The sequence below is a fragment of the Fringilla coelebs genome (assembly GCF_963513975.1).
Source record: "Fringilla coelebs genome assembly, chromosome: 5".
In the NCBI taxonomy this organism is placed as follows: Eukaryota; Metazoa; Chordata; class Aves; order Passeriformes; family Fringillidae; genus Fringilla; species Fringilla coelebs.
The window spans coordinates 22,535,011-22,546,709 of record NC_140033.1 but is presented as its reverse complement, the minus strand read 5'-3'; the positions used below and the strand labels follow the sequence as shown (position 1 = coordinate 22,546,709).

Below are 11,699 nucleotides of genomic sequence, written 5' to 3'. Positions count from 1 at the left end.
CTCCCTCCGCCAGCGCCGGAGCTGCGTCCCAGTCTTCGACCCCGGGGCCAAGCTCTGCCCGCGGCGGTGTGAACCCCTCTCGGTACCCAGGCCCCCGTTCCCTCCCTCCTGCTTTTTAGCAGCGGGGGGAGGTTTTGTTCCTCCCGCCCGCGGGTGCGCGCCACTGCACTCGCCGCGCACAACACCCCCCAGACGCAGCCCCAACCCACACCCACAAGCGCGCACACACATACACATATACACACATATACACACATACACATATACACACATACACATATACACACATACACACACACACATATACACACATATACATATACACACATACACATATACACACACTCTCACACGCGCGCACGCACATACACACACACACACACACACACACACACTCTCTCTCTCTCTCTCTTTCTCTTTCTCTCTCTCTCTCTCTCACACGCGCGCACACGTGCGCGCCCGCCCAGCGGAGCGCGGTCTCCGCCCCCCGTGCGCACACACATACACGGCGCGCACATACACGACACACACGACACACACACAGTCGCGACAGACACATCCAGCGGACACCCGCGCACACGCACCCGCCCGGGCACACCGCACATCCCGCGCTCCCCCGCAGCCACTCGCGGCCCCCGCCATGCGCTGAGCGGAGCCGCGGCCCCGCCAGCTCCCAGCGCCGCTGATCCCGCCCGCCCGCCCGCGGCGTGGGGGCGGCCGCCGGGCGCGGTCGCGGCGCGGAGCCGGATCCCCGCGAGGGAGAGGTGCAGCAGCCCGCGGAGGCCGGCGGGCGGGCAGGAGGCTGAGACAGCCGGACAGGCAGGCAGGCAGTTGGAAGGAGACGGGGGACGATTTGGACATGCTCATTCTCGGGCGCTTGGTTGCCTGCATCCAGCTCATCTGTATCCTCAGAGTGGGTGAGTGATCTCTGCATGAATTCATCTTCGGGCTTCGGAACAACTTTTCTCCCCCGGCTCCGGTGGGTTTTGGTCTCTCTGATCCCTTTTACATAGATATGCAGGCGCTGTCCGTGCCTGTTCCACACCGCGAAAACACGCTGTCAACACCACGGGCGGGAGCGTTTCTCCTACCCCTTTTACCTCAGCCGCCGGGCTCCGAGGATGCGCGGTACCCCACGGCACCGCCGGCGCTGCTCCGAGCGGGGCTCGCCAGCCCGCGTTGCCTCTGCTCCCCCAGCGTGCCCCGCCGAGCCCTCCCAGGGGTCCGGCCCCGCTGGGCTGCCGGCACCCGCGGGGGAGGGACCGGGTGTGCGCCGGTGACAGGGGGAGAGAGAAAATCCATTCCCAGCAATGCTGATGTCGATCATCTCTGGGGACGTGGGATGGATGTGAGATGTTACTTTAAGGTCTCGCATGAACTGTTCCGAAGAGAAGGGGATGGTGCAAAATTTCGCTTTAAAAAGGACTCGTTCTCCCTGAACGGGTAACGTCAGTGGATGCTCTAAACCATGCAAAATACGAGTCGGTCATTCACGTGGGACCCCGCATACAGAATATGGATTCATATATAGATGATCGTAGGACTGCTTACATAACCAAATTCATTTTCAGCTCATGAAGACCTGTGCAACTGGAGTGCATCCTAAAAATCATGCCGTTCCCTGTTACATGATAAGATGGTTATTATAACCCGCGTGAGTCACTTAATGCTGTTAGAAGTGCTTCATCAAATAAACACTGGCAGCTTTTGTGGTCGGGTTTGTATCCTGTTGAATGGTCGTTTTGAATTTATAAGTTCTAATTAAATAGATCACTAGAAAATACCAGTTGGCTGCTCATATTTAAGTATGAGGAACTTGGGAGCTTTGCCTCCTTGTATACAAAACCAGTCTTACAATAGGTCTGCGGTGACAAAGTAGTCACTAACCTACATTTGTCACCCAATAGGTGGAGCTGCTTCTGAAACCATGCAGCTCTATAAACAAAGATCGGGGTTAGGTTTCACTTCTAATTTAGTACCAAGTTCTGCTAGTTAGGGAAAACTACTTTTTTATTTTATGGGAAGAATGTTTTTGCCTCTTTTCAGAAAATACTGCGGAATGATTCAACTGTAAACATAATGAATGTAACTGATCTTCAGTTAAAATGTATCATATTCATAAAGGCATTAATAACATTTTAATGTCACTTTTAAACTAACCTGTTCCTGAAAATAGGGTGCTTGCCCCAATTCTCTTACTTCAAATAATTCGTTTATACTATGGCAAAGAATGGTCTGTTATAAAACTTTTGATAAGTTTTAATAATGTCTTTCTTACATTGACAACCTGTTTCCTAAAATCAGATGTACTCCCAAATCTGTTTAAACAAAAAAAAATTAGCAGGTGCTTTTACACGTGTGTGTGGAGGTATATGAAAATGTTTGAGAACAGATCAAGTATATGATAATATCATCATAATGTAATACAACTCAATTAAATTTTGGAAAGAACTTCCCTATTCAGGTGATCCTGTCACACTGGAAGCAATGCAAGACATAAACATAATTTTGTAACCTTTTTTGTTTGCTTGTTTGTTTTTTTAAATAATTTAATCTAGCATCCTATTCGAAATAAGCTGGTCTTATGTAATATAAGGTTTGGGTACTTGTGCATTTATATGTAATATTCATTCATGAATTTACAAGATCTGACAGGATGGGAAAAGGTTTTCTACTCATACATAAGATTTAAGTGCAGCAACTTTTTGTTTCTCTACACGGATACATTATTTTTTTCAAACCTGACCTGGAGAGGAGCCCATTTCTAGATGTGATGGATTGATTTGGTCTCAGTGGTGCATCCTTCTGAAGACTCATGAGCTAGACTTGTCAGTGTGTTCAACACTATGACTGTTTCCAAGAATGAACACCCTGCACAGGCTATTAGATTGATTTAAGCAGATTTCATTTGAATATGTTCCTGTTTGATTACCTCTCTGTTACAAATATGCTATGATATGATAACATTAACTCATAGAAACAAATACTTAGAATCCTGATATAATTTTCTTCTGTGTTTTTTGTTTGTTTGGGGTTTTTTTCATAAAATATAAAATAAATTACTGCATACCACCAATGCATGGTTCCAAGGGTTTGGTGAGAGAGAAGAACTGGATGGAACTATCTGGCTCTAACCATTAAATATTTCCCATTTTCCATGCAGAAGAAACCAGATCCAGGGCTCTGTGAATGGATTGGTGCTGGAGAGCATGGCAATCTGCCTTTGCATTGTGGAGCCTATGCTTATTAGTGTGAGGCTAGGCAACATGTAGAACCCAGCCTCATCTGCTTGTAGTTTCAAAAAATGTTTTTGAGTGCTTAGCTGGTCTGGTGCAGAGCTTTATCAGTGGTCCTTCCCAGAGAATCTGATTGGGAGATTTGCTGTTGGCATTGGGAGATTAATCAGGGAAATCTGTCTCATATGTGTCCAAAAAAGACAAGGCAGCCAAGTCAGCCTCACTGAGGAATAAACTGTTAGAGCAGATGGAGGCAGAAAGTTCTTCTGGAAGTGACAAGACAGTGACAGTTCATTCTTTGCCTTACTGAAGGAATGCTTAGGAGCTTAATTCTAATATCCCTGCTGAGTGATGAACAGCACCTTCCTTCACAGTGTTACTGAGGCCAAGGAACTTGATTACATCAAGTACTGATGTAATTATTTATGGAGCAGGGTATTACCTGAGTACTCTCAGTGAGTGCTGTTCAGGGAAGTCCAGTGAAACCTGTGGAGTGAGATGCTATTCAGTCACAAGAGCTCATAAGAAATCCTATGCCATTGTTTGTGAACTCTATTGTGTGGTTAGAGATTTCCTATTAAGTTTTTTCTTTTACTGAGATTAAAGGGGGAAAAAAACCCAAACCCTGCATGGACAATTCACTTGGTTTTTTTAATTTTTATTTTAAATGAGAAATTTATGAATCTGTAATTTTCAGCCTGCCTCAGACTAAAGGTACTCTTTGAAAATCTGCCCTGGCTTGCTGATGTGTTCCATATAACCTGAAAGTCAATGAGGTGTGCCCTTTTTTGTGCCTTTTGTTGCATTGTTCCTATGGAAATAATATCTGGAGCCTTTTCAATAAGTAGACTATTTATGAATCTGTGTAGGCAAGAAAATGTTCACAGAAAAAGGAAGATACTTTAACAAATTAGACTGTAATTGTGGTTAAATTTGAGTCAAAGAACTGTAAATATTTAGGCAAGAGTTAAAAATATTGCATGCTTTCATTAGCAAAATATATGGGTATTTTCCCTAAATAAAATAAAAACTGTCTCTAGAATTAGCTAATCTGTGTCCTACTGCTGTCACTGTCCAGCCTCAACTAGGGTTTTGCCTTTTAAAATGCAGCTCATTAATCTATGAATTGCTTAATTAGTTGTGTTTCAGTTTAATTTCTCACAATCTAGAAAAGATCCCTTGTTTTTAGTTTGTTTCTGGCATCCCTGTGCCATGACTTTATTTGCACAAAGATGGTTATAATTCCCTAAATATTCTTATTTTTCTTACACAACTGACATCAGGACAGTATTTCCAAGCTGTCAGGCAGCAGGCTGCTCACTGTCAACATGAAAGCAACTTCTCTGTGCTCTTTACTGGAAGGTCACTACTAAAAATTATGAGAATCTAAAGCAGAGCACCCCTTTGGCTTCCCAAATCCAATCACATTTCGTGTTCATTCTCATGTCCACATATTTGGACTCAGTAAGCCCTTAGACTATTAAAGGACTGTGGGTCAGATCCTTCTTTTTTGCACTGATCTCTTATTTTGGAAATATTTTTGTAGGCCAGTTATTTGGCACACTTAAAACTGAATTACATCACAGTAATATTAATGTATACTACTTCTAATGCTTTAGCACATTTTATGCTTAAGATTTTATATTCCTATGGATGATGATACCTAGCTCCTATGGAGACATTTAATCTTGCCATATCTAAAGCATAAGAGCTAAAACGAAAATGAGAATTTTAGAACTGATTTATTTTCTATTTTAACCACCTATATTGTGGCCATATATAAGTTATGCATTTTTGTACCATAGAGATTTGTTTATATGTATCAAAATCTAAATATCCAGTATGGATTTATTTTGGGTTCAAATACTGGCAGGAATGAAAAGTGACAAAATTAATGGCATTTTGAAATTAATGTCAGTTTAGCCAAATATTTAATTAGCATACTAGTCATCTGTAGGACATATCTAAAATAGTTATGTAGTTTTCAATGTGGAATCAATACAGTTTATAAGGAGAGTTTTCTCAATTGCATTTGGCCTTACTTCATCTCTGAATTTACCCTTCTATCTGGATTCCTGGAGAGAAACTAAATAATATGTATAAAACTTAGATGGTAATTTGAAAATACTGTCATTATAATCTGTATTGTAAATTAGGATGTTAATTTATGAAAATAGCACTTGCCCATTTCTTAAGGAAGGCTATTCCCTAGATACTCAGTGCTCATCATTTAAGTGGCCACTTCCCACTATGAGATCTCTAATTAGGAATTTAAGGGTGAACAGATTCTGTTCTTTCCCTGACAATTTCAATTCCTCTTCAAATGTGCTGTGCTTCTCAGTATTCCCCGTAGGGCCTGGAAGTCTGTGGCAGTTCCGGAGCCCCCAGCTCCCATTTAACAGCTCAGTTCTCACAGCTTCTTGCACCATTTATGTGGCTTTCCTGTACAAGACATCCTTTGGCTATTCAATAAGCTTCTTTTCCCATAAAGACAAAAGTTACCTTTTTGAATACATGTCAAGCCTTCTGTATTAGAAAGATGAATCTACAGGAAGAAAAGGACTTACAGTATTAAATAAACAAGATCCACTAAATGAAAGATGGCAAATATTTCAAAGAAGCTGCGACTATAAATGAAACTTGGCTCCTGCAGGTTGCTGAGGAGCTGTTGGTGTCAGAATACTTTTGTAGGAAGGTATGGTGCAGGTTGCTTGTTGAATACAAATTACTGATGTTGGTCCATTCAGTCTTGAAGCTAAACTGGAAATAACTGGAAATTTTAGAAACAAGGTGAGGGTTTATTTGTATCACTGGCTGGTAATTATGTGCCTTCTGATAGAGGTGAAATAATAGGCTTGTTAAGTAAAGCAGACAGTGTGTGAGAGGGTCAGATTTTTTCAGATGAGGCATGTGTCTCAAAAGCTCCTGTTGCCTTCTACATCTTGCTCATACTTGGCTTTGGTTTTCTTTCATCCACTGGAAGTAGCTATATTTCACCCTACAAATCAGTATTTTTCATTACTGTTTGAAGACCCCAGGAGCTATTGTTTGAGTTAGTTAATTTCAGAAATCATTATTGTGGTGAAAGTCACAAGGATGGTGAAAGTACTGTCCTACATCTGCTGAGGAATGCTCAGCAATGGAACTAGGATGCCTGTGGAACTTAGGTGTCTAAACCCAAAATTTCAATCAAAATGTTCCCTGACTCAGCTTATACTTTGATGGCTTCCAGGAAGTGTTCAGGCAGCTATAGTCCCTCTCCTGCATGTGCCTTACCTGTCCTTATTGTGTGCATCTCAGTGCCTCTTTCACTCCAAAGTTTCATTGGATCCACATGCAAATGTCCTTTCAGGTGACGTTCTGGACCTGAAGTCAGTAAGGCTTCCCTAAATATCTGCTGACAGAATCAGGTGTCTCGGTCTGGCTGCTGCTACTTCTCTTCAGGACAAAGGACAAGGTGGTGGCTGTGCCACCTTCTCATGTTGTAGCCCAGTCACTGAAGCCTTTTACCCAGACAGTCTAGAGAGAAAGCTTGATCTGAGATAAAGGGATTTGAACCGTGTCTTTTGTCTCCAAACATTAGGTTTTGTCAAATCAGAAGACTTTTCATACTTCTTGTGTAATATGAAGCAATTAAGCTTATTTTTCTAAATTAAAAAAAAATAAATTGAGAAGATTCTGGGCAAAATCTTGAAAGAGGGTTGCTAAGCAGTTGGAAACCACATCTATTTCAGGAGTTTTTGGAGCTGGAAATGGAACCCCGGAAAAGTTTGAAGAAAATTTTCCAGCATATAAATTTTCCTTTTTTCACTCTTCCGTAAGCATCCACTTCAGGCTTCCGGAGTAAGGATTCTGAATTAGTACAATGCTACAGCAAGATAGGAAATATGAGTTCTCATGCCTCCTCCTACTCAGTATTTCATTATCTACTTGCTGGATGCAATGCATAAATCACTACCCCTGCCTTTTCTCTGGTTGTTCTCTGAAAAAGATCAGATTTTGCTTGTTTCTTTCATAGTTCCAGATACTTATTTAAAAAGGGGAACTCTGGGCTACAGTTTTGAAAGACTAACCTCTCAAAGGTGGGCAAAGCTCAAATGTTTTTTCACAAACTCATCATTTTACATCAGCTGTCCGGGTCAGCTGAGTACCACTTGGGCAAGCCGGTTGCTTGTTACTGCACTCAGCTGCTTAGATCACCTAAAGCCCCTGGAGCAGCCTGACCTTCAGGGCCCTGGAGCCTACTGCTATTGCCTGGCACGTGGGTAGTTCTCTGAAAGCTGTCTTGCACTTGAATTTTTTTTGAAGTCAAGGCTATTGGATTCATCTTTTGCACCACAGTTTCAGATTCAGCAGCTAAAAAATAGGCTAGATGTAGTTTGGCTACTTGCCATATAAAAGGCACTATTTCCTTATCTAGATTTTTACAGCATCCAGTTAGACCTACAAGGTGACATGTTTGGGGTTTTTTACTATCCTTTATGTTTCACTAAATATAAAGAATGTAGTTACTTTGAAATTTTCTCTGTGATATTGAAATATGAAAGATCCTAATGTGCAGGTTGCATTTAGCAACTTATATTTCTATATGAAGCTACTAGGACTTCTCACCTGACCAGGGAGAGATTTCATTAGAAGTTTTTGGGAGCACTATATCTGTTGGTAATCTGGCTGGGAATTGTCATCCTCATTGCCAAAAAACTTCTGCTAAATATTGGATTACTTGAAGGCTGAAATATAAAGTAGTAGAAAAATATAAACATTTGAAAAGTTATCCATCTTCACTGCTTCATTTATCTGTTTGCTGAGATAGGATAAGAGTAAAGCAGGGAAGAGGTGGTTAAACAGTAACATCGAAAGGGCAAAATAAGAGATGTCCAGAGTACTTTTACTGTGTTAAAATCATGTTTCAAAAAATTGGTCTTCAAAATCCTATAAATTAAGAATGTTGCATAAAAATAAATCACATCAAATGTATCTTAGTGAAAGACAGGGTTTTGTAAATTCTGTAACGGAATGTGACAAAGAATTCCTGACTCATTTAAAATTTTCTTGTCATGGTAAATTCTTTAGTTGGAACAGATATTTTTTAATAAGCTATCCAGACCACATGAAATATTTTCCTAAAGAAAATTGAAGGATTTATTGAATTCATTGAGATTTAGACTGGTTTTTATCATAATGCTTCAGAATACACTTTTCCAAAAATAATGCCATTTTTCAAAGCTTAAAAAAATCCTTAAAAAAGATAAATTTGTAATGTTCTGCAGGGGCAGCATATACTGAAGAAACAGAAAGCTTTTTGAAAGCTACAGCAAATATTTTGAGGAAAAAATAAGCCTTTAAAATCAGCATTTTAAAAAAGACTTGATTCTTCAATTGCTTTATATGCTGAACTCCATGATTTCAGCAGAAGTTCCCAAAAAGAAAAACATCTGCTTGCTGAGACTAAATAGCTAATGATCAGAGTAACAGCTGGCTTTATAAAAGGGACCTAATATTGCTCTGGGCAATTTTTCTTCTAGCTCCATCCCCAAGCTGACCAACTGTGTTTGATCTATTTCTAGTAATTTAAAAAAGTAATTTAGTTTCAAGGGTATGCCAGTTATTTCTTTCAGTACCTTTGGTAAGTCTTGTTCTGATAGGCATGTCTAAGTATGATTACTAACAAATTTGTCAGGCTGGGACTTCCTGGGCAGCCCAAGAGCCTTCTTCCAGCTTCACTCCAGTTACTTGTCTGTGGTATGCCATTCTAAATGGTGCACTGGCCACACAACCCATCCACCTGTCATTTGCACAGAGTTTGGGGAGAGTCTTGTGTGATCTGTGCCTACCTCTTCCTTGATATCTTTTGAGTTTTGGTCACTATCTTTGCATTTCATGTATCTTGCAATGTTGCAGAAAAACTGTCTTTTTGTTGTTTTTTGGGGTTTTTTCTAATACACTTCGTGTTAAAAAAAAAACAAACAAACAACAACAACAAAAAAAAAACCCAAAAAACCAAGGAGAAAAAGTTCCAGAGTACCTGTACAAGTTTTAGGGTAGCGCTAACACAAACCCAAATGACTTTAAGCTGGCAATGTGAAAATTTATACTGGAAATTCAAAGAAGGCTCCTAATCATGGGAGTGGGCAAACAGGAGCATGGCATGGCACAGCATTTCACACAGGCAGGGCTGCAGGTTTCCTCCCGCTAGTGGGGGTTTTAGTTTGTTGTTTCTTGTGTGTTGTTAGTTGGTTGGTTTTGGGTTTTTTGTTAGCAATGGTTTTTACATGATGAAAAATTGCAGTTAGTAAAAGTGTACATAGCAAAATAGAACCCTCCAAAACGGATGTGACTGTCCAGGCTCCTTCCTGTGGCAGAGTGTGTGAGCCTGTCTGTGGTACTAGGGGGCATTGCAGGAGAAGCCTGCCTGAGGTGTGAACAGGTGAATGATCTCCTTTCACTGGGGGCTGAGCTTAGGGAGGAAGTTGAAAGACTAAGGTGTGATAGGGAAATTTAAACAGAAAGAGATGGGTGGAGTTCAGCCCTTCCATCCTGGGGGGAGGCCCACCAGAAGTCAGAGGATTCCCATGCCTCCCACTGTCAGGCAGTAGGAGAACACCTGGTGGATGAAGGGGAGTGGAAATGGGTCCCTACTCAGGCAGGTAATAAAAATTTCCCCCAAGCCCCTTCACCTGCCCAGGTGCCATTTCAGAATAGGTATGAGCTCCTGAATCCAGAGGGTCAGCAAGATGATGTAGAAGAAAATTATCTGCCCAGTGAGCCTCCCAATCATGCTCTAACATTAAAAAGAAAAGAAAGGTAGTTGTAGTGGGTGACTCCCTTCTGGGAGGAGCAGGGGGCCCCATATGTCAAAGGTCTGTTGCCTCCCTGGGATCTGGGTATGGGATATTACCAAGAGACTCCCTGGGCTGATTCAGCCTTCTGTTATTACCCACTGCTGAAAGTCCAGGCTGGCAGTGATGAGAGTGAAAAGAGGAGCATCAGGGCTCCTCTTAAAAGGGACTTCAGGGCACTGGGTCAAGTGGTTGATAGGGCAGGAGCACAGGTAGTGTTCTGCTCAGTCCCTCTGGTGGCAGAGAAAAACTATGAAAGGAATAGGAGAGACTACATAAGCAACAAGTGCCTCAAGGGTTGGTGTCATCAGTAGATTTTTGGGTTCTTTGATCATGGGGCAACTTTTTTTCACCTGGCCTGCTGGAACTGGATGGGCTCCATCTCTCTGTTAAGGGCAGAAGGATTTTAGCTCATGAACTGGCAGAACTCATTGAGAAGGCTTTAAACTGGGTTTGAAGGGGGAAGGCGATGCAGCTGGGCTCTCTGGAAGCAGGCTCAAACGTGGTAAGCCTGGTTTAGGGGTGAAATCAGTAGCCCAGCTGAGGTGCATGTATACCATTGCATGTAGCACGGGTGACAAACAAGAGGAGCTGGAAGCCATGGTGCAACAGCCAAGCTGTGAGGTTGTCACCATCACAGAAACGTGGTGGGATCACTCACATAGCTGTAGTGCTGCACTGGATGACTACAAGCTCTTCAGGACAGATGGGAAAGGGAGGAGAGTTGGAGGGGTGGCCCTTTATTTAGGGGGGCATTTGATGCCATGGGTATTGAAACTAATGATGATGAATTGAATGCCTATGGGTAAGAATTAGGGGGAAGGCCAACAAGGCTGGCATTCTACTGGGAGTCTGCTATCATCCACTCAGCCAGGAAGAAGAAGTGGATAGCTTATTGCATAAGGTGGAGAGTGCTGGAGAATATTTCAGGATCACCAGCCTTTGTTCTTGTTGGTGACTTTAACCTACCAGATATCTGCTGAGAACTTAATACAGCAAAAAAGAGGCATTCCAGGAAGTTCTTAGAGTTTGGAACTCTAAGTTTTTGGTGTGGAGGACACCTTTTTGTCACAGCTGGTGAGTGAGCCCACCGGGGGAGGGACTACAAATAGAGATGGGCTGGTGGGAGATGTGGTTGGAGGCTGCTTGGGGCATAGTGATCGTGAAATTACAGAGTTCTCAATATTTGGTGAAATCAGGAGGAAGATCAATAAGATTTTTACATTGGACTTTTGGAGGGCAGACTTTGACCTATTTAGGAGACTTATTCAGAGTTCCTTGGGAAGCAGCCCTTAGAAACAAAGGAGTCTGGGAAAGGTGAGTGTGCTTCAAAACTGAGACCTTGAGGGCACAGGAGAAGACTGCCCCTATGTGCTGAAAGATGAGTTGACGAGGCAAACATCCAGCCTGGATGGGCAATGAGGTTTCAAAGGAACTTAGGGATAAAAAGAGGATGTATTGTCTTTGGAAAGAGGGTCAGGTCTCTCAGGAAGTATTGAAGGGGGTTGCTAGGGCATGTAGGAAAAAAATCAGGGAGGCCAAAGCTCAGTTTGAAGTTAATTTGGAAACTTTTGTATAGGATAGTAAAAAATTTTTACACAAATATATTAATGGCAAAAGGAAG

The 11,699-nt window shown here is 42.2% G+C and overlaps 1 protein-coding gene across 1 annotated transcript in view; it reads left to right on the top strand.

Moving 5' to 3' along the window:
* Positions 1 to 859: 859 nt before the first annotated feature.
* PTPRZ1 (protein tyrosine phosphatase receptor type Z1) overlaps positions 860 to 11,699 on the top strand; it is a gene marked incomplete at both ends in the record, with an annotated part of 129,725 nt that continues 118,885 nt past the window's right edge. Inside the window, one exon of the mRNA XM_084206122.1 lies at positions 860 to 917. Coding sequence (XP_084062248.1) covers positions 860 to 917 — 58 coding nt within the window. The remainder of the gene's footprint in view (positions 918 to 11,699) is intronic.